Source organism: Ovis canadensis, chromosome 2 (genome assembly GCF_042477335.2).
Source record: "Ovis canadensis isolate MfBH-ARS-UI-01 breed Bighorn chromosome 2, ARS-UI_OviCan_v2, whole genome shotgun sequence".
Lineage (NCBI taxonomy): Eukaryota > Metazoa > Chordata > Mammalia > Artiodactyla > Bovidae > Ovis > Ovis canadensis.
The window spans coordinates 214,568,493-214,592,816 of NC_091246.1; the positions used below are offsets into that span (position 1 = coordinate 214,568,493).

General features: G+C 40.7%; 1 protein-coding gene across 6 annotated transcripts in view; it reads right to left on the reverse strand.

The window, feature by feature from the left end:
- KLF7 (KLF transcription factor 7) overlaps positions 1–24,324 on the reverse strand; it is a 99,421-nt gene that overhangs the window by 45,276 nt on the left and 29,821 nt on the right. For 3 of the 6 annotated variants that reach the window (XM_069574495.1, XM_069574496.1, XM_069574497.1), the window contains one exon: positions 11,577–12,207. In XM_069574495.1, coding sequence (XP_069430596.1) covers positions 11,577–12,207 — 631 coding nt within the window. Of the gene's footprint in view, positions 1–11,573; positions 12,208–24,324 lie in introns of all 6 variants that reach the window. The other 3 variants (XM_069574492.1, XM_069574493.1, XM_069574498.1) reach the window with 2 other exon arrangements.

The following is a 24,324-nucleotide window of genomic DNA, read 5'->3' on the forward strand; positions in this document are numbered from 1 at the left end:
CTCTCTTTAACCCCACATTGTTCAAAGGTCAACTGTATATGTGTTATACATGTGTGGTATTATCTACCTTTGGATAGTAAGGCTAAAATTAATTTGTAAAGGGCTTTATTCAATTGCTTTTAAAACAAACAAATGCTTCATAAATGAAGTATAGTCTCAGAAATAAAAAAACTATCCCAAATGTTTCAAGTTCACAAGACCTACTATCTCCACTAAATAAAGGGTAGTTTAAGTTTGTTGGTTTAATTAAAATAGACATGTCTATAAAGTTATCAACACTGAAAATAATGCAGGCATACCATTTTTATTCTACCTGGGTTATCTCTATTACACAATTTTTCACCAAGAAAAAAAATTTGGTATACTAAAATTTTCATGAGTAATCTAAACATAACTATTAAGAGCAAGTGATTTGAATAGATATAAGTGTGATAAGTATTTCCACTTTCCAGTAATAACTATAGTTTATGGTATGTTTATTTAAATATATTCCCCAATTTTTTTTTGGTAACTTTAAACCTTAGAGTTTTTCTATATTAATTTAAATGATGAATATGTAATTGAACACCTAGATTGTTTCCAAATAAATATTGGAACACTAGTCCTGAACGTAGGTTTATCTACTTTTGGCTTCCTATTACTGAGAAACTTCAGATATTTGGGTTTATTAGTAAACTTTTTTTTTGTTTGTCACATTGGAAATTTTATTATGAGGAAGAATGTATTTCTAGAAATTATGATGTGTATTTCTAAAAATTATGACATGTATTTCTAAATTTTCCAATCCACAGAATGCCCATGTAAGAGATAGTCCAGAGATAGTCCACAACTTCCTACATCTCAGTTTTCACTATGAATTAACCATTCTAAGAGTCATTCTAATCAAGTATGTAGTTAGAACTACTTAGAAAAATAAAGGTGAAGGAAAATAACTGTGTATGAAGAGTACGTAAGGCAATGACTCACTGTTTTAGAATAAGAAAGAGAAAAAAAAATGGAACAAAATTGTAGACAGTTTAAGAGGAACCTTGGTTTTATGTGTAGTCAGGATGGCTAGGATTAAAATAAATTTACTTAATTGTTAAAAAATGAGTTTTACTATCAAAAGTACACTGGTGCAAAATTGGAATTTTATTCTGTTAACATTACTAAGGTGTTGCTGAACTTTTGGTCTACTTTTGATAACAGACTGTGAAATTTTCTTTATTTTTTAAGTAATCTGCCTGAACAGTGAAGATTTTATGTTATACCAAAATAACTTACTGTGCTTCACACTGTCTTTATCAGGTCTTTTACTTAAGAAAACCCAATCTTCTCAAAATTAAAGAGCTAAGATTTGCTCACAATTATGTAACTTTCTGTTTTGCCTTTAACAATATCTACTGTCATTTTATTAAATGGATATTTTTGACAAACTTGCCCCAAACCAAATTCTAAATGAAGTTTTTTGACTTCAAATTTTTTTGGAATTTTCTAGAGGGCCCCTGGAACATCTCAAGAGATTTGTTCTCTCTCTTTATAAGAAAAGAGATGTTAAACTAAATAGGCTTATTTACTGTGTTAAATTAACGAAGAAGCACTGTCAAATAGGTAATATTAAGTCTTCTTTATTTTGTACTTGTATAGGTATATGTTACAAGTGTTCCAGAAACTGTATAACATTCCTGGAACTCTCATATGTTCTGGTAAAATATTATCAGTCACAATTTTAGTTACTATCTTAAAATGCTGTATATCACAGAAATAAATATACCTCTTTAGCAAATGAGTTGGCATCAGATCTTCAACAATGGGCATTTTAAAGTTTTTTGTAACTTATAGACAGCTACTGTTTTCTCTAATATTTTTGCAAAAATGAAACTCATGGAAAGGACTTTACCAAGTGCTCCTGACCACTGACACTGCTACAAAACTAGAAAGTAATAAACCTTGAGTATATATCTTACAGCTGAAGAAGGCTCCACATGGCATCTAGAACTGGGCAAACTCTGGAGGCATGCAAATAAAACTGACTAGGAAGAGAAGTAGCTGAAATCAATGTAGACTGCCTCCACCCAAGATGCTGGATCAAGACTTCATACTTTAAACAACAAAAACGTTTTCTTCTTTTCTTTCTTTTACTTTGGCACTATCCTATAAAGGTGACACTATCATCCATATCTCCCAGGCCATTACTAAGGGGGATAACCTTTTAGACTACTATGACCACTTTTTCATCTATTCCAAATGTCCTGTAAACTACAATTGAAACTCCTTTAGAAATCATTTAGAGGGTCTAATTTTTATGGCCAGAACAACTAGTGCCTCATTTTTACTTTTCTCTTATCATAGGTGCACTAGATACAATGCCTAGAGAAATCACAGTATATCTGCACTCCCGTATTCTTAAGATTATCTACCTATGATTCTTCCCCAGTCATGAAAAATCTTACCAGCAGCACCCATCTTTGCCAGAAATTTAGAACAACATTTTATTTTGAGCTAGATTTACTTTCCAATACACTGAAAACCTAGCTGACCCCTGGTTTGAATGGGCAAATGTAACAAATTCCTGCAAATGAATCCATCAGTAGGAATGGTTTGTGCCCCAACATGATTAATCTTTGTCTGTGTTGATTATCATTCTCCTTGGGCTTATACATGTCTTGATGGCTGGTGTGTAACCAGGCAATGCCTCTTAGGTTGTCTCTCTACGCCTGTGTGTGTGTGTATGCTCAGTTGCTTCAGTCATGTCCGACTCTTTGCAGCCCTGTGGACTATAGCCTGCCAGGTTCATGGAATTTTCTAGGCAAGAATGCTGGAGTTGGTTGCCATGCTCTCCTCCAAGGGATCTTACCAACTCACAGATTGAACCCTACTTTCCAGGTTAGGAGTGAGTACAAATGATCAGAAACTGTCATTAACTCAGAATCCACTGCTAAAGCTGCCGAAGAAAACTCCTTAGACTTTCTGACCAATGTTGCTCTTAATGATGGGACAGCTGTTGATTATCTTGTAGCTTAACAAGAAGATGTTTGTGCTGCATCCAATACCACTTGCTGCACCTGCATTAACCTTTCTGGGGAAGCTGAAACTCAGCTTCATAAAATCACTGAACAAGCCAGTTGGCTTTAAAAAGTGATTGCTTTAACAAGATCTTTCTTTGACATATTTAGTTTTGACTGGCATGGGTCTTGGGGACCATGGCTCTGAAGTGCACTCCAGACACTGGGAATTGTCTTGCTTATAATAATCATAATAGTCTTTCTGGTGCACTTTAAATGCATGTTTAAGTGCATGTTTGTAGCCACTAACCACCAAAACGATACCCTAAGACTGAAATGTCAGAAAACGGATGAAGAGAATGATCAACTTAAAACATGTGAACCTTAAGTCATGATCTGTGAATAGCACACAGGGAATCAGCAAAAACTGGGAGATCTTCAGAGCAGTGGCTGGGAGTGGCATTTGATACCTTAAATTTTTATCACATCTCTGAGGCTAAGTCTGATCAAAATAGGAGAATTACTAAAAAGGACACAACTGGCCCAAATGGAGTCACTTGTGCTAAGCCCATGAAATTGGAAGGAAAGTTATGACCAACCTAGATAGCATATTCAAAAGCAGAGACAATACTTTGCCAACAAAGGTCCGTCTAATCAAGGCTATGGTTTTTCCAGTAATCATATATGGATGTGAGAGTTGGACTATAAAGAAAGCTGAGCACTGAAGAATTGATGCTTTTGAACTGTGGTGATGGAGAAGACTCTTGAGAGTCCCTTGGACGGCAAGGAAATCCAACCAGTCCATTCTGAAGGAGATCAACCCTGGGTGTTCTTTGGAGGGAATGATGCTAAAGTTGAAACTCCAGTACTTTGGCTACCTCATGTGAAGAGCTGACTCACTGGAAAAGACTCTGATGCTGGGAGGGATTGGAGGCAGGAGGAGAAGGGGACAACAGAGGATGAGATGGCTGGATGGCATCACCGACTCGATGGACATGAGTTTGAGTGAACTCCAGGAGATGGTGATCGACAGGTAGGCCTGGCGTGCTGTAATTCATGGGGTCGCAAAGAGTCGGACATGACTGAGCGACTGAACTGAACTGTGCTAAGCCCTACTTCACCAAGCTAAAACTTATAAATTTAATATAGATTCAGCCTCTCCCAGGAATAGAATCTTAAACCAGGCAATCTGAAATGGCCAGGTCAGAACTAGTGAGGTTATCTGACTCACAGACCCCTACCATTCCCTAAAGGAAGCTGACCCTGCCACAAACCATCAGGTCTTTCCTGGTATAACTTCCTTGTCCAGGTTTCTGCCTATAAAAGTCTTTCACTTTGCATAGCATATCAGAAAGAAAATGAAGTCATTCAGTTGTGTCTGACTCTTTGCGACCCCATGGACTGGAGCCTATCAAGTTCCTCCATCCATGGGATTTTTCAGGCAAGAGTACTGGAGTGGATTGCCATTTCTTTCTCCAAGGGATCTTCCCAAACCAGGAATCGAACCCAGGTCTCCTGCATCGTAGGCAGACGTTTTTACCGTCTGAGCCACCAGGGAAGTCTCTTATAACATTTCAGAGCTCTTTCCTATAAATGCTAGATGAGATGCTGCCCAATTCATGAATCACTGAATAAAGCCAGTGAGATCTTTAAAATTTACTCAGTTGAATTTAGTTTCTTAATACTCTGAACATTATCTGACATATAACAAGTTTTTATCAGTGTTTGTTGAATAAATAAAATATAGTTCAAGCTTTCATTAAAGCACTTCTGTTTATCTCTTAAACACTATAACCATCCTGACATTGTACAGTAGGCAGGGATCAAGACCATCCCCAAGAAAAAGAAACGCAAAAAGGCAAAACGGCTGTCTGAGGAAGCCTTACAAACAGCTATGAAAAGAAGAGAAGCAAAAGGCAAAGAAGAAAAGGAAAAATATACCCATTTCAATGCAGAGTTCCAAAGAATAGCAAGGAGAGAAGAAAGCCTTCTTCAGTGATCAGTGCAAAGAAATAGAGCAAAACAAAAGAAGAAGAAAGACTAGAGATCTCTTCAAGATAATTAGAGATACCAAGGGAACATTTCATGCAAAGACGGGCTTAATAAAGGACAGAAATGGTATGGACCTAACAGAAGTAGAAGATATTAAGAAGAAGTGGCAAGAATACATAGAAGAACTGTACAAACTAGATCTTCATGACCCAGATAATCATGATGGTGTGATCACTCACCTAGAGCCAGACATCCTGGAATGAAAAGTCAAGTGGACCTTAGGAAGCATCACCATGAACAAAGCTAGTGGAAGTGATGGAATTCCAGTTGAGCTATTTCAATAGCTCAAATGATGCTAAAAATGATGCTGTTAAAGTGCTGCGCTCAATATGCCAGTAAGTTTGGAAAACTCAGTAGTGGCAACAGGACTGGGAAAAGGTCAGTTTTCATTCCAATCCCAAAGAATGCTCAAACTACCATACAATTGCACTCATCTCACAAGCTAGAAAAGTAATGCTCGAAATTCTCCAAGGCAGGCTTCAACAGTATGTGAACCGTAAACTTTCAGATGTTCAAGTTGGATTTAGGAAAAGCAGAGGAACCAGAGATCAAATTGCCAATATCCGTTGGAGCATCACAAAAGCAACAGAGTTCCAGAAAAACATCTACTTCTGCCTTATTGACTATGCCAAAGCCTTTGACTGTGTGGATCAGAACTGTGGAAAATTCTTCAAGAGATGGGGATACCAGATCACCTGACCTGCCTCTTGAGAAATCTGTATGCAGGTCAGGAAGCAACAGTTAGAACTGGGCATGGAACAACAGACTGGTTCCAAATAGGAAAAGGAGTATGTCAAGGCTGTATATGGTCACCCTGCTTATTTAACTTATATGCAGAGTACATCATGGGAAATGCTGGGCTGGATGAAGCACAAGCTGGAATCAAGATTGCCGGGAGAAATAGCAATCAACTCAGATATGCAGATGATACCACTCTTAGAGCAGAAAATGAAGAACTAAAGAGCCTCTTGATGAAAGTGAAAGAGGAGAGTGAAAAAGCTGGCTTAACCCTCAAAATTCAGAAAACTAAGATCATGGCATCTGGTCCCATCACTTCATGGGAAATAGATGGGGAAACAATGGAAACAGTGTCAGACTTTATTTTGGGGGGGCTCCAAAATCACTGCAGATGGTGACTGCAGCCATGAAATGAAAAGATTCTTGCTCCTTGGAAGGAAAGTTATGACCAACCTAGATAGCAAGTTAAAAAGCAGAGACATTACTTTGCCAACAAAGGTCCGTTTAGTCAAAGTTATGGCTTTCCTAGTAGTCATGTATGGATGTGAGAGTTGGACTATAAAGAAAGCTGAGCACCGAAGAATTGATGCTTTTGAACTGTGGTGTTGAAGAAGACTCTTGAGAGTCCCTTGGACTGCAAGGAGATCCAACCAATCCATCCTAAAGGAAATCAGTCCTGAACATTCATTGGAAGGACTGATGCTAAAGCTGAACCTCCAATACTCTGGCTACCTAATGTGAAGAACTGACTCATCTGAAAAGACCCTGATGCTGGGAAAGACTGAAGGTGGGAGGAGAAGGGGATGACAGATGATGAGATGGTTGGAAGGAATCACAGAGTCAATGGACATGAGTTTGAGTAAACTCCAGGAGTTGGCGATGGACAGGGAGGCCTGGTGTGCTCCAGTCCATGGGGTCACAAAGAATTGGACATGACTGAGCAACTGAACTGAACTGATACCCATCTTTTTGTTCATAATCTTTTTATCCACCTTTCCATTTAAAAATAAACTATTTCCCTAAATCCTAATTAAACTTAGCGATTGTGCCACAATGATTCATTATGACCTGCCTCAAGGTAGGTATCAAATGCTAAGTAAACTGCATGGTCATTTTATCTTTTCACCTAAAAAGCATACCGTTACATCTTTCAGTGCAAAACCTAGAATGTTCTATCACCACCCATGGATTAGGCAAAAGCAACTCCAGTCTATGGAGAGCCCTTGTCCAAGTAGCAGAAGACAGGACGTGGCCTCTTTGCTCCTTCCTCTATGACCAACAATCAAAGATTTCACTGCTGGCCTTTGTCCTGACTTTACCAACATGACTCATCTTAACAGTGTAAATGTGAACATGATTTTATATGAATTTTCATATTAGAGAAGTCTGCTCACTTAACATAGTACTTCATTTCAATCACAGGCTTTTTTTCCTTCTCAGAAATGATCAAGAAGAAATGTGGGAAATTATTCTTTGTTTTTTTGAATAGAAACTACCAACATTTTAACAAATTGATTTTTGCTGAAAATGAACATAATGAAGCAGTATTTTAAAACCTGAAAGTGAGGGATTTCCCTGCAACAAAATTTTAGGATTAATCAGCTGTCTCCAAGAGGACAAATAACACTGTAAACATAATGGTTGACTTATTGAGAAAGAAAAATATATTATACAAAGACCAGAAAACAGTGGAAGAGAAACGTCTGTAATGGCTTGGCTGCTAAAGCACATTTTTACCCTCATGCCAGCACTAAGTGCTCTTCCCAATGAATAAACCATATGTCCATTTTTATATGCTTCCTTTCACTTAGATTCTGCTACTTCACAATATTCCCTTTGTCCCAGCCCCTGCCTCATCTTCAGCTACCCCCAGCCTGGCTCCCCCATCCCTCACTTCAGCTCCTTGGGCAACCAGTATTTGTGCCCTAGCTACCAATTTGAACATCTGCTACCTGAAAAAAAGAAAAATCACCTCATTGCCTAACATCCTCCAGGGCAAAAAGTTTGAAGGATTCAGCATCCTCAAAAAAACAGGCACAGAAGGACAAAAAAAGAAGCAGCAGCAGCATATCTTTTCCAGCTCAGTAAATTCTATCTATATAAAGATGAAATGAATAACACTTTTAAAAATTATTCATTGCAAGGAAATCCATGTTACCAACAATGTATTGTCTTTCTTTATGCATAGACTGAGACCCACACAGTTTATTTCATTTTTGCAAGTGTATCTCTTTTTCAACATATTACCATATAGAAGAGATAGAGCATATATATAACTCCAGAGAACAAAATGCCAGTATTTCCTCTCTTTCTCTTGGATTTTTTTTCTCTCTCTCTCTTTTTATGTCCCAAAACACTTCCCCAGCTGAAAGATAAGAAAATATTTTCATTGAATTAAAGGGAGCCCTGTGTTAAAACAGCTTGCCTGAATCCAACCAGAGCTTCATTTCAACACTTGGTCAGCAGCCCTCCCTTATTCATTTCTTTCTATCAATGGCCTCATCTCCAACCTGAATTCTCATCACCATATACCTTTGCCCCCAAGCTTTTGCTAGTCCACTTCCTTGACATGTTTGCACTTAATTTGATCCCATCCTTCATGCTTTTTTCATTATTCTTAGTTCATCCACACCACATAAATTATCACTTTTGTTTTCAGTTCCCCTGTGCCCCCTTCACACCAATTCCAAATAAATACTTCTGATTCTCATCTATTTAATCCAAATTAATTCAGATTCCCTTTCCTCATTGCCCATCTCCACTTCTGCCTCCCCTCCTGTCTGTGTCTCTTTCTTATAGCACCTACTTTTCCTTCCATGTTTGTCTCTGCAGAAGGTTTTACTGGCAAAATGCTTCTGCAGGGTGCAAGGTCAGTGCTTCCTGTGTTGTTTCAGGAAAGCTGTGCTCTACATTACTGCCAACTTCAATGGGCCAATGCCTGCATGTCCAACTTCATCCTCTATGTTGAGGGGCTGTGCATCACCACCCCAACCCTGAAATTACGGAAGTGAGGAAAGAAAAGCTTCTTGCTTTTCAGTGGGATTTAACTTTAACTGGTTTATTTCTAGTTTACATAAAGCTGTTTTTCTTTTTTTCCACAAAATCATCTTTAATCAATATCATCGGCAATAGTCAGGACTACAACCAACCCTATTACTGTCTTTAATGAGCTCTTACCATCCGCCAAGTAATTTACATATATTTGAGCTTCCCTGGTGGCTCAAGGTAAAGAATCTGCCTGCAATGCAGGAGACCTGGTTTCAATCTCTGGGTTGGGAAGATGCCCTGGAGGAAGAAATGGCAACCCATTTCAGTACTCCTGCCTAGAGAATTCCATCGACAGAGGAGCGATCCCAGAGTCAGACACAACTGAGCGACTAACTTTCACTTTACATATATTTACTCATTTAATTTTCAAAACAATCTAGAGGGCAAATTATCCCTGTTTTACAGATGAGGAAACTGAGACTCAGGGAAGATGCATCAGGTATCCAGGTCATAAACCTAGGAAGCTGTAGAGCCAGAATTCAAACCTGAGTCTCCCTGACTGCAAAGCCCTGCTCTTAACCGCTCTGCAGCAGTGCCTTTCCAATAATGCAAAATGCCTTCTTGGATAAATTCCCCACAGGGAGGATTCTTTCCACTTTAAACCACTATAGGGCAAGTGGTTGCAGGTGCTGGGAAACATAATGAGCTCCACCTTGATAATCACTCTGAGTAGACAATGCCCAAAAAACAAGGCACAGAAGATGCATCACTTCTCAGAGTTATCCTCCTAATACATCCATTAGAAAGAGGAGTCAGGAAAAGGAAGCAAATGTTCTGGACTCACCCCCCAAAAAAAGAATCTCTGCTTTCCCAGAGATGCCCAGCCTCCAAACTAGGCAGGACATAGCCTGTCTTCATGTCAATAATTTAAAAAATGTGCTCATCATCATGAATTCCATACCCTCAACAAAGCTCAACCTTCTCGCCTCATCCTGCCTTCTCTGGTTTCCTGGGGGGAACAAGAGATGAGTCATGGCTGAAGTTTGGGAGCACTGCAATGTCTTCCAGTTACTTTACTCACTGACTTCAGAAAGACAAATAAATAAAACTAACCTCCAGAACAACACCAGACAGGTGAAAAAAAGAAAAAGCTGACAGTAGCAGGAAGCTTTTGCCTTGAAGTACGTGAACTAGAGGACTCGAACTCAAACTCCAAAAGGAACCACGAATGGGACTTGAACCTGAGCCACGGGTTCAAAAGTAACCTTTGGATAACTTTCCATGAAGCAAGCAAGGACCACAAGCAAAAGTCAGTTTGAAATGAGAGGAGAATGTGCCTAAGTCTTATGCTGTGAGGAAACACTGTCCGCTATAATCCTCCCATGGCAATGACTTTGAAATTCAAGGTGGTGATGGTTTCTAGACACACATTATACACTCCTATCTCAGGGAAGCTCCTCTGTTCTACACAAAGACATTTCCCAAAACCGCCTCCCCCAAGAACATTAGAGCTGAGAGGGGCCTCAAAAGCCAAACTGTTTGGCAGATGTAGAGAATGAGGCCACCAGGGAGGTACGGGGATGTGCTCAAGGAGACAAAGCTAGTGAGGGACAGCACTAGGACTACAGCCTAGGTTTCCCCATTTTCCAACCACTGATCCTCGCACTGCACACTTCTCTGGTGACCCATCCCGCAAGTCACCCCAGAGCACCCGCAAGGCAAGCAGCAAGCCCAAGAAGAAGAACTCTCTCCAGACACATCTCCCAGCCTAGATCTAATCACCCATTTCTTCCCAGCAACACTCTGATTCTGCTACTTACACTTTCGGAGCTCTTCCCAGTTCAGTTGGTATTGTGCACGCAGATTGAAAAAACCATACTGGCAATATACTTTCAGGGACTCATTTAAAAACCACTAATGACAGTAATTGCTCCTACAATGCTAACCCCAAGAAGAGACACCAGCCCTAAGTTTCTGCCTCAAAGCAGAGGACAAAGACCAGATTCAAGGAAAATGCTAATCTCATTCTTTCCTTCACAAACCCCAGTCTTCTAAATTATCCCATCGCTCCCAAGATCAGTATGAGTCCTGGGAGTCACCACAGAAGTCCTGAGTAAACTGTACGGTCCCTGCCGGTCCCCACCGCCCTTACCAGACACACAGCAATGTAATCACTTTAGCAACTTCGCAGTAACAAGCTCGTTAAAAAGCAATTCTGCCATCTCTCCATAAAGCACGCGCCACAGAACAATGCAAAAGAGGAGATGCCAATTAATTACAGAATGATCACATCTAATGAACTCTGAAACCCTCCTGCTGTTGGTGACTTTGATGAAAAATCAGGGATGCTGGGAAAAGAGTAAATAGGGACACCCTGGCTACCTTGTTCAATTGCAATTCTCTCCAAGGTAACTTCTCAGATTCCAGTGTTCATCAAAACCGTGGAATCACACCGATAACACAAGGAAAAGTGTCAGGGAAGTGACAGGTGCATACATCACGTACGACTGTGAGTCACACCACCAGAATCTCTGTTCAAGCCTCCTCAGCAGCGTCTGATACTACACCAAGGCTGGCCCTGCCCTCTGGAAGGATCTCTGAGCCAGCGAGTGGCAAACCCACGTCTGATGCCCGGGACACCTGGAGATCCTAAGGGTAACGGGTGAGTCGCTGGGCTTCCCTCCCAGGCCCGCCTGCCTCTCTACACCTCCTCGTTGGCATGGATGCCACTTCTCGGAGCAGAGAGAAGCCCTTACCCCCCAAGGCTAAAGGAAGAAAACGAAGAAACCACGTGCGGCCAACTTGTACCACTACCTGTGTGAGTCCTCTGGTGGGCCTTTAAGTGGGAGCTTTTTGTATAAACTTTCCGGCACCCGTTAAACTGACAGCGATGAACCCTCTTCTTGTTTTCGGGGCACGCCTCAGCCCCTACCCCTCCTTGCTCACTGTCGCTGTGTCCACTCTTAACTGTCCCAGCTGCTGCCACGGCTGCCGCCGCTGTTGCCACCCCTCCCACCTTGACTGAGCCGAGCGCAGCCTTCTTGGCCACCAGTTTCAACGTCACTGTGCCGTCCACGGCTGAGAGAGTCTGTGAGGTTTTCACCAGATGGCGGCTGAGCTCAGGGGACGATGGGGGCGTTAATGAGGTCACTGCGTTGAGCTGGGCCTGGTTGACGGCTGTGTAGCTGTCTAGAGAAGAGCTGGTTGGCTGGAGGCTGAGGCAGGTCTCAGATAGCAACTTGTCCCGAGAGAGCAGAATGTCCACGGCCGAGCTCTTCTCGCAGATGGTCGCTTCCACGGGGAGCAGCAGGGGGTCTAAGCGCCGGAAGCTCTCCTCGATGCATGGGGGAGGAGAAGCACGGAGGAAACAGTCCAAGTCCTCACCGAAGGTCTCTGAGATCCTCCTGGGTTCCGTCTGCAGGTAGCGTTCCAATTCAAGGCATGTCTGCAGAGGGCAAGGGGGGAGCGAGAGAAACAGCCATCAGAAGCAAAGAACACCAGGGGACCACATGTTGACAGGCAGAGGAGCAATCTACAGGAAGGAACAGAGGATGTTTCCTGGCTCATATCTGAAATTTTCTTGGTGAAAGGTCTGACCTTGTTATTTTTCTCCCTGGACACTTCTGAGGGGTTCAAAAGGGTCACATCATATGAGCTCAACTACTACAGTTAATGGGGAACTAGAAACCCAGAAGGGCTATCTCACACCATCAAGTTCCCTGAGAACAGTCAATGTTAAAATGATCTCACATCCCACAATCCAATTCGGTAGGTGAGATGCTCTTAGCCTCCCTAGGAGCCACTATGCAAGCAAGAAGCAAACAAAATCAGATGAGGTTTTCATAGCAAGGTAAGACTCCCCACAGTCCAACTTCATTTTTCAAACAGACTTTGGCAAATCACTAAGCACAATCGTTACGTATTGCAAGGCAAGAAGCATGAGTCCCATTACAATAGTTTGACATCTCTGTCTACATGATAAAAATAAGTTCAAACACAGCTATTTGAATTGTTAAAGAAAAAGACACCAATCTATTTCAATATAAAGTTTTCACCTGGTAAAGAAGTGAGGCAAGAAAAATATAATCAGAAAAGTTCAGAGTTTCAACAAATCTTCATCCATGGTACTCGTAAGTCTTTGTAAGATGGTAGAAGTGTTTTTACGGCAAAAATGGATATTTAAGTTTATAATCTGAAAGCTCTCCTCACTTAATCCTGCTCTTTCAGAATCTAGTAGAAAACCATAGTCCTAACTTATGTGTGCTAAGTTACTTCAGTGGTGTCCGACACTTTGTGACCCTATGGACTGTAGCCTGCCAGGCTCCTCTGTCCATGGGATTCTCCAGGCCAGAATACTGCAGCGGGGGGTCATGCCCTCCTCTAGGGGATCTTCCTGACCCAGGGATTGAACCCGTGTCTCTTATGTCTCCTGCATTGGCTGGCAGGTTCTTTACCAATAGTGCCACCTGGGAAGCCCAGTCCTAACTCATGCCATCAGTTCAATTTGTTGTAACTTCTGGGGCTTCAACAAAGAAACACTGCTGGCAAATGTAAAATCTGACTAGCTCCTAATTCTCTGGCTCTCCAGCAGTTCTGTTTTCAACCAGTGTTCTGATTCTAGGCTTTTATTCTGTTAAGAATATATTTTAATGATATACCTGGTTGTGTTGTATCTGTCAACAATTTTATTTTGGTGACATTTCAAAAGATTGGTTTTTAATCAGCCTTCTGGTAAAACTGCATTACTGAATAAGAAAAGCAGATTTTTAATGATGAATCACCTTTGGGTCTCACTGCTGATTTTTAATAGTATAAACTAATGAATGGTTCCAATCTTCATTCAATGCTCGTGTCACAAGTGTTCATTCAACGACTGTGTTCACAGCAAGGTACAAGCCTTTCTGTGTTAGAGGATGACACAGTAACAGATCCATGAGACATACATACAGAATAAACAATTACAAGCTAAAATTTACATGAATTTACAAGCAAAGTGATACCAGATAATATAACAATAAAGTAGGTTGACAAGTTTTTAAGGGACGAGTGGACAGTGAATTCTGTACTCGTATGTTATGGAGGTGTTAATCAAGGAAAGCTTATTGGAAAACTAAGCTTGATTCTATTTTGCTTATTGATTAAATAATAGCTCTTGCTGAGTAGCTTCCTACCACTTTATATCTAAAACCAATACTTCCACCTTCTCTGGTCTAGAAATTTCTCTTATCCTTATTTGTCCCTTTTCTGAATTCTATGTTTCAAAGATTTTTCCTTTCCTTTTTCCATCTCATTGCTAAAAATTATCATTTGCTTCTTTCCAGTATTAAAACCCCCAGTCTCAGCCCCAGTCAATTCACTTCTGAATTATATTACCCCCAAAAAACCTCCCTTTAGCTTCCCCTTCTCTTTTTAAACCATCACCTACTAAGAACAGTGTCTGGCACCCATCAGGTACATAATGTCTATCAACCAAAGATAAATCAACTATATACTATTACTTTTAATCATTCTATTCCACTCCACTGTACAAAGCTACCTGCTGACCTTACTCTGGACTACACTGAAGCTAGATATGACCACTAATACATGTCTTCTAGAACATAATCCTCCTTTAGCTTTGTTCAAAGAGTAGAACCAGACCTTTGAGATACAAATATGTTCCAGGGGGAAGTCAGCTGAATCATGGGTTAGAAGAGGTCCTTGGGACAGGTCCTCACACACAGGAACTATTTCATAGTCACCAGTGTCTATCGATAGGGCTTTTGGATGTCCTATCCTCTTGTATGGTTTTTAGCTCAAAGGTTCAAAAGTCACTAACAAACTGTGATTGTTACTAATAGGCTCAGATCTCTTCATATTCAAAGTTCTGAGGAACTGAGATATTCTAAATGCATTTACACACTCTTCAGGGAGGACAAAAATTAACCTATCCAATATGCCCTCGTTTGAATCCCAGAACACATGGATCATACTAATCATCTAAGGATGGAGATACTTCTCATCACTTAAATATGGGAAAATCTGGATCACTAAGAGAGGCTATCTCTTGCAGTCCTAATACAAGGCATTCTATTCCATCTGAGAGCTATAGAAGCATGAGAACCCATCAAAATATGCTGGATAGCCCTCTGAAATCATTATGGAATATGGTTGTCTTGAGAAATCTACTTCTTATAATATCTGCTGGTGATGAAGCTTAGATAGAAAAGAAGATTTCGTCAATTAGAAACTCATCAGGAGTGCTGGAGAATAAAATGTTAAGGATGAGGAGTATTTATTTCATTGTTAGATTATTTCCAAGCAAAAGAGATAATTTATCTCCCATACTTTAAAAAAAATAATTACAAGAAGTCCCTTAAGAAACACCTATGATGTTTAACTGGAATTTGTGGTTTCAGTATTTATTTAGAGATTTCAATACATATACACACAGAGATATATATATAGTAACAAAGATGTGTTTGCATGTATGTGTATACATGTAGGTACTTCCTGGCTCTGTCAATCAGAAAAATCCACAAGCAAAGACACCCCAGTAGTAGTTAGCACACTTGGCATCAAGATCTTGGTTTCTAAATATCATTATCCAATAAAGAGAACCCGGGAGGGAAAAGTTGATTGGAAGGCCTGAGGCAAAGAAAAGAAAGATGAGTCTGCAATACCTTGTTGTACTATCAGGTAAAGAAGTGCTCATAAAGTGATGAGTGTATGTCAAAAAGACACATGAGCCAACCTGAAGGAGTTCTCAAAGCCCAAATCTAGGAATTTGAGCAATAAAAATGAATAATGATAATAACAGATTCTAACCCATGGAATAAAATTAATATATAAGAAATTCAGTGACATAAAAAATGGTTGAATAAAAAAATGGAGGAGACAGATCAGCTCCTTATAGTTAAGTGACAATTAATAAACATAGAAGTATTGATGGAAATAGAAGATCACTACTAGTCAAATAACCAAGAAATAATGACTTCCAGCAAGAATCACCAATGGATGTTAAAATTAATAGATGAAGGTATAATGAGAAACAAGATATCGGTCTAGTCTCAAAGTATCCCCCCCAATAAGACATTTATTAATTATAAAGACAAAACATAATAATTTTATAGCAGAGAAACCTGGCATGCACCGTCTTAACCATATGATGAAATTTAGCAGCATATTGATATCATATTCCACTGGTACGATAGGCTGAAAAGGGCACAACATTACTCTATGCCACTCTTTGCCAAAAGTTCCATAACCTCAATCTAATCATGAGAAAACATCAGACCAATACAAACTGAGGGCCATTCTACAAAATAACTGGCCAGTATTCTTTAAAAGTACCAAGGTCATGAGGAACAAAGACTGAGAAACTGTCACACACTGGAGGACACTAAGACGATAAGAGAACTAAATGCAACAGATCCCTGTCTGGATCCTGGATGAGAAAAAGAACAGGGGTGGGAAAACAATGTAATTCAAAGAAAGTGTATAGATTTAGTTCATGGTATTTCATCAGTGTTAATTTCTTATTCTGATATCTGTACCGTGGTTATGTAATATGAAGGTAAGCTAGGAATATGTATACAGGAACTCTATGTACAATTTTTGCAACTTCTATAAATGTAAATAATTTCAAATAGAGAGAAAAAAGAAATACCAACTGGCAAACCAGGAGTGTCTCCAGATTGCAAATTTTGATACAGAGTTTGAATGCCTGTTTCTCTATCAGAACCAGAGATTCGCAAGCATGCATGTGCGCATGCTGTCGTGTCAGTAGTGTTCAACTCTTTGAAACCCTGTGGACCATAGTCCATCAGGGTCCTCTGTCCATGGGACTCTCCAGGCAAGAATACTGGAGTGGGGATGCCATGCCCTCCTCCAGCGGACTTGTACTACAGTTATGTAATATCAAAGCAAATTGGGAATATGTTTATAGGAATTCTATGTACAATTTTTTCAACTTCTGTTAAGTCTAAATTATTTCAAATGAGAAAGAAAGAAAAAAGAAATACCCATCAGCAAACTAGGAACGTCTCCAGATTGTCAATTTTGATATAGTTTGAATATTTGTTTTTCTACCAGAAATAGAGATTTACTCTGTCCCAAAGACACTCTAGCCAGTAAACTCCAAACTGGAGTCAGCAGATGTCAATTTAATGACATAAATCATGGCTGTCTGGTACCTCACCTTGGAGAAACGAGGCTTTGCTCAGCCTGAGCTTACAGTACAGCTTAAGGCTTGAGACACTGTATCAGCCTCCACCATCTCAAAAATCTACTAACGTTAGCAGTGAGAAGGAAAGGTGCCCAAGTGCAAAGTGAATTTCTTATTATTTATTAGTCACAGATGAGTTTTGTGAAGGCTCTCCAATATCCTGATTTCAAAATGCATGGCTTGAGTTTTCTAACAAATATCACTTGAATTTGGTTTTGAACCGATCACTCTGAAATATTTTAATATGCTCTCTCCATTCTCTTCATAGCCCTCTTGTTGAAACATACTTATTAAAAACCATCATCCAAGACCCAGGGTTATTAGTGTTATTCGCTCAGTCATGTCTGACTCTTTGTGGCCCCAAAGACTGTAGCTGGCCAGGCTCCTCTGTCCATGGAATTCTCTAGGCAAGAATACTGGATCGAACCTGGGTCATCTGCCTTGCAAGTGGATTCTTTACCATCTGAGCCACCAAGGAAGCCCCAATCCAAGACCTAGTCTCTAAAAAAGAAAAAAAATTCAAATCTATTACTGCCATATCTACAACTTCTATGATAGGCTCCAAAGGCATAAGTTGATAGAAAACAAGATAATCCAAGTCTTGCAGCACAAATTCAGTTCACCAAAATCTCCCTGCAGTAGTTACTTTCATAGGATCAAGAAGTATGTAAGAAACTTGTCATATGCAGGCAAGATGATGCCAAGGTTACCAAACAGCTCTTTTTTGACCAGTCCTTATCTCACCATAATTTACACGAAACTTGCCAGGGAAGACTACAAACATCTCCAGGCACTTCTGCCATCTCTCCTAAAGGGTTTCCCTCACCTATTTTTCCTCTCGTTAACTTTCTCTCGTGCCCATATACTTGACACAATCTTTTATTTTCTCCCCAACTAATTACCCTTTCATTCAAAGTTCAACATAAAAGTCTGTCTCTTTAAGGAGCCTGGTCTAGAAATACAGTTAAGAAAATATGCTGGCTGTCAAGTGCTGAAAACATTCCTCTTCAATCCTGGACAATTAAATAGTATCTCCAAAATGAATCTAAGGGGCCACAAATTGGTGACATGTCTGGTTTATTAAGATTCATGATCTCTTTAAAAGCATAGTCATATTGTTTAAATCAATTAAGCCTCAAACAATAAAAATAATCTTTTAGAGCTAAACACTACCTTTGTTATCTCAGATGGGAGATATATCTAAGTATTTGAAGTGGTGTAGAGTTGTTAAGAACTTTCTAAAAATTAACCTGACCTCATAACCCCCATCCATCACCACCACTGTAAATATTTCTGTATCTTTTAATTAGAACATAAGACAAAGTCAGTGGTCCAATATTCTTGGCACCACTCAACAGCTGTGTCATTAGGAATATTTATTTGTAGTCTTTGTACTTTTACTCAAGTATCCACATCTACTTGAGTTAGTGAGTAAAAAAGAAATAAAAGAAATTGCATTTTGCTAATGATTTCTTTCTGGAAACATACAGTCATCAAAATAAAATGCTACCTACTACTACCTATGTTTTCAATCATCAGTCATTTGTGTTCCCGTTAGCCATCTGCCCTTCATTCCAAGTATCCCACTTACTTCACTGATCTAAAAAATGTAAGAGTTAAAAATACAAACAGATAAAATAATCTGGGGAAAGAATACAGATGCAAAAATATGGGGAGACACAGCATTCTCCTTTGCGGAAACTTGCAAAGTCATGCTTCTTCTGAGGTCAGACCTTGACCTTCTGATGTTGATGGTTATGATGATGACGATGCTTCTAGGAAGAAAGGGGTGAACCTTGGTTCCCAGAAAGAATGCTCACCCAGGTAACTGCACACACAAGTGAACTGTACTTGGCTGCCCGTGGGAGTCCCTCCCTGCAACATTTATTATGTGTGGCTTGGTCACATGCTATTAACCATGGTGCCACAGTCCCCAAAGAGTCTGAAGTATAGAAACAGGGAGAAGAACCTCTTACCTTTCTCCTGGGAGTATCCCAAAGCTTAATTACTTTTCTGTGATTTGAAATCGTCACACACATCCCAGAATGGAAATTCAAAGTGACATAAAACAAGCTACTTGTAGTAGGGTAATTTGGCCTTCTGTAAAGCAATCTTTTAAAATACTCATTCTTTCTAACATATTATTAGCTATGCTCACACTTTACACTTTTTAGCAAAATCTTTATTCTTCCAACTCCTACAGCCAACTTGAAAACTCTATAGGATTGCAAAGTTGATATTTATGGGAACTTTGTGATTTCTTTTTTCCCTTCAAAGGATGATATGATGTAATGGTTCTGTCATATTTCTAGTCTTTTAAAATTAGGTTAGAGTTTAGAAAAGGAAGTGGAAAGCAAGGCCAGAGAGTTCTGGTACCATTTTTCTCAGGAACTAGAGGAGGGAAAGGAAGCACCATGATTGATAAGCTCAGTAAGCATATGGGAGAATCTTACATAAGCACCTCAACTCTTTGCCCATCTTCCTGGGTTTCAACATTTCAAAGCAGGTTTGAGGAGGAGAGGGTAACACTGAACCTAACTCATGGCAGGCAGGATGCGTGAACCAGTGACAAGAATTAACCTTGTAGGATCTAGAAAGTGATTTCTCTGATGATTTTAAACCAACATCCACTTTTTCTTGACCTCCATTGCAGGAAAACATTAGGGTGGGAGGTTAGGAGAGAATAAATTCTATCTAGATATTGTGGGTAAGCAAGTATGTGGTGTAAGTGAAAATCTCTTACTGCATTTTTCAGTTATTAGGTTAAAAAAAAAAAAACCACATCAATAGCACACCCCAGAGGTACAACAGAATTACACATCACTACCAGAACTGCTGAACTCCACAAAATAACCACAGTACTAAAATCACTGTAACATCGCATTCCTTTCCACTGTTTCTCACATCAACTGGTTGCTGGAGCTGAAACCAAATTAAATATTTCCCTCTAGTAATTTGTACATTCTGAGAGACAGTACTATGAAAATTAATTGAATTCTAAACAAACATCAAAGTTGGGAAATTTCTACCAAAACCTCTTCAGTGTTTCTCCTCCCCAAACTATTTTCAACATACAAAAAAAGTATTGTATATTTTTCAATGGGGAGTCTGGGGAGAAAAGAGACCAGATTAAAGGCTTGGGGAGAGGGTGATGTCTGTTTATTTCAAAATAAACAGCCTCAAATATCCGTTTCATCTCCCAAGGATGTCTTAGTTGTGGTACATTAAAAAAAAAAAAAAACTCAACATAAATCCAAATTAAGTGTTAAGGAGAGTTTTAAAGTCACATAACCTAGGCAGAGTTGGGATCCAGGTCTTATACTCCTTGAAGGAAGGCTCCCCACATCTCCAACAACTTAGAATAGCACTTTCTTCCTTCACCGTGTCTGTAATCCTTAAAATTAAGTGTCCACCCACTCCAGTACTCTCGCCTGGAAAATCCCGTGGACGGAGGAGCCTGGAAGGCTGCAGTCCGTGGGGTTGCTGAGGGTCAGACATGACTAAGCGACTTCACTTTCACTTTTCACTTTCATGCACTGGAGAAGGAAATGGCAACCCATTCCAGTATTCTTGCCTGGAGAATCCCAGGGACGGGGGAGCCTGGTGGGAGGCCATCTATGGGGTCCACATAGAGTCGGACACAACTGAAGCGACTGAGCAGCAGCAGCAGGGATAAGGAGGTCCATGCATACGAGGTCTTCCTATCTTGGCTCAGGGTTGTTTTTCCACGTTACTTTTCAGAACACACCAATTAGAAGTCTATCACTCTGGCTTCTATCCACAATTACTGCAACTACCCTCCATCAGCCCTTTAGGAGAGGCACTCATTATTACTTGGCCACTGAACTAAAACTAAATTCAACTTACGAGTGGTACAGAGACACCACTGCTCATCATAGCTAGATCACTGAAGATGCCTGGGTCTGCTATCAACATACTTCCCAAAGAAGCCTCAATTTAGCTTGACACACATTGGACGAAATCCCATTTGTTACTTTATAGCTTGAAAAGACTTTTCATTAGATGTCTCTGCTCAGTCATCACACTTTCATGGACAAAATAAAATTCATGCCTTAATAATAGTCAATTAAAAATCATCCTCCATTAGAGCAAAGACCTAGCTCTGGGCTGAGAGTGTGGATTAAGAAAGACAAAACTGCAGAAGAGATACCCCTAAAGGAAAAGCCCATCCCCATGTAGGGCAGTGCCAACAGTTCTTGCTTTAAGTCCTGTCCCAGTGACTCACAAGGGCCCACGGACCTGGGAGAAGGCATGCCGTCCAAGGAGTGATGCTTCCTGGGAACAACAGTGATCCTGACAGTTGCTCAGCTTCACCATTAATTTTCCATAAAGAGCAGTTTTTGCAATGAGCGCTTGTGTCAGGAGGGGCCTGATGCTTCAGAAACCTGTAATTATTCTTGGCTCCCCACCCCCCACAGCCTCTGCACCTGTGTCAGTTCAAGGCACCAGCTGGCCATGTCTTGCCTCCTGCCTCTTAAAGGGGTGGGTTGGGGCTGAGGGGCGGGGTGGGCAGGGGAGCCTTCATTGAAAACCCAGACTCACATTACTTGCCTCTTCTTCCAAAATGCAAAAACAAAACAAAAATGTTTCAACTCACCAATCTCATCCCTTCCCCCAACGGGTCTTGCCAAAGGAAACAAATAAACATTAATTGGCTAGAGAGCCTTCATTCAAACCAAAATTGCTGAAAAACACAGTAACAGAGAAAGGTCTGACAAGGGGTTATTAATGCTGCTTCACAAGGCTCTCTTACTCACTCCCCCACTCACTCCCGTGAACTCTGCACACACATGCACACACCCTCCCCAAACTCCCTGGGCCCCTCTGCACCGAGTGGCCAAGATGGGAACATGCCGAACCCATGACATCATCTCCCCTTCCTCTCCCAAATCACTTGCACAGGCTGACTCAGGCTACTGGGATTTTTTTTTTTTTTCTTTAAAGCAAACTCATTTTATGGACTCCCTTCTGGACAACTGTTATATCCTCCTCAGTCGGGTATATTAAATATATCCTTTCACTACCTCCCATAAAAATTACATATACATATGATTGCTTCTTTTTACCCTGAAGCACAGTTGCCCATGTGCACAGTATACACACATACACATACCCAGTCAAAGCTTGAATCTCCCAAGAACAACGGGTTCAGTTCTTATCAGGGCCCTCAGTGGTAGATGCAATTTATTGATTGGTGATCACAGAGGGTATTTTCAAAACCAAGAGAGTTTTCAAGAACTTCCACTGTGGAATGTTAAAGGTGGAGGTACTAAGGAATGTTTGTTCTGCTCCTCAGACTGCAAAAGTGACAACCAAAAACATAATGAAAACCAAGCCCTGAGCTGCCTTTCCTGACATAGAAGGTTATACGTTGACTTCATTTGAGGTACTTGGAATCCACTTCTCAAAATGCTTACTGTCTGGGATACACCCAGCATTCCTAAATGAGAGGCATATTTAGATTCCTAAAAGGCCATAGGGCAGCCCTGTGTAGGAAGTAAAAGTCATTTCCTCATCTCAGAGAATGTTCCTCTTCCTTTGGCCACTTCATCATTTCTCCTCTGGCCTCCGGAAACCACCAGGAAGAGACGCCAGAAAAACACAAGTGGACAAGCTGCTATGTCCAATTCTCACTTTTTGTTGGTAAAGGGCCTGGTCTGGGAATCAGGTTCAATGACTCCCTTTCTGATGCTGCCTCTCCCCTTCCCACTAAACTACTAACCCTGAGCAGAGAGTTCATTTCCTTCTCTGCAAAATGTGTGAACCATCCTCGCAGAGACTCCTCCCAGCTCAAATTACTTGCTGACAATCCTTCAGTGGCCTGCCATCACATTTATTTACTTGCCATGGCCAATCAGACCCTATGTGAACTTGTCTTGCCTTCCTCACCTCTTACCCTTCTCCCATGTACACAAACACACCAAGTTCAGAGCCGCAGTGCCTGCTATTACCTGCTTTCTTTTAACCCATGATGTTCTGGTTTAATTGCCACCTATTCAGAGTCCTTTGATCTGCCTAAATAACTCAAACATCCTATTCATTCTCTATCAGACTACCTTGTTTTATTTGTTTTTCAGTTACTTGCCAAGCCCTGGAAAGCCCTTGTTTTCATGTTTACTGTCTATCTTCCCTACTATTAAGGAAGTTCCAGCAGAGCAGGGACCTCCAGCTTGTGTGCCAGTGAATCTCCACACTCAGCACAGGGCTTGGAAAAGGCCATCTACACATACTAGTTTAATGGGTAAAGGAATCAATGAAGCCATTAGTCAATGCCAAATTCTACGGAGAATGATAGCTGGTCTCTCTAGCCAAGAAATCTATTCTAAAAAGTGTACCTTACTAGGTCAAAGGGCTCCACCAACATTTCTCCTCCATTCACGTTAGCACCGAGAAAGCATGTGCTGATGAGTCATTCTCATAGGACAGAGCAGAATGGAGTCTCTGCTCAAGACAAAGGGATCAGTCTGGGGTCCCACACTTGCCCATTTCAGACAGAGGCAAGGAGGGCATTTCTTCTCAGCAGTCGGTGTTGCATCATGTGTTCAGAGTGTCACTCAGATGAGCAAACCCACCCTCTCCAGGCTGTGGCACAAGGAGCTTGTTAACTGGTGCCCCAAGGGGACAGACTAAGGGCAGAGGCTCAAGCATCTTATATCATTTACTCCCATTTCTACACCCAAAGGGGCCTCCCTGGGAAAGGCACCTCTGGTCACTGGTCTCTGCAGCCCTTGAGGGTCACATCCATTTGGTCCCCAGTGTGGGTCTCCCCGTATTCACTAGTCTTTCCATGAAAGAGTGCATTCCAATTTCACAGGCAGCAAGGATCCTGTGTTTTGTCATCTTAAATGGCCTCACACTCCACTTACATAGGTGAGGCCCTGGGAAATTCCTGTTTTGGCCCCTTCTGGTGACCTTCCCATAAATTCCTAAACACAAAACATTTCGTTCCTCTCCATTCCCTTTAAGAATTTTACATAAAAAGATATCTCTACTGAGAGATGCTATTTATTCCAGGATCATTATCTCAGAGATACCGAGCTCTCAAATACTGAACCTGGAAGTAAGCCAAAATCCAATTAAGAGGGTACGGCGTTTGAACTAGGCAAGAGCTAAGGGTGAAAATATTGAATATAGCTGTACAGGGTCCCGGTGCATGTGAGCGTGTGCACGTGTCACCGACAATGAAATGTAGATTCTTTTTCACGTCTTTCAGATGTTTTCCCCTAAACTCATTGTTGTTTCCAGAATCCCAGAGCCATTCCCTTTCTTGTTTATTATGTTAGGCAATAGGAAGCTTTCAACGATGGCTGGGAACAGATGAGGGAGAAAGGAAGA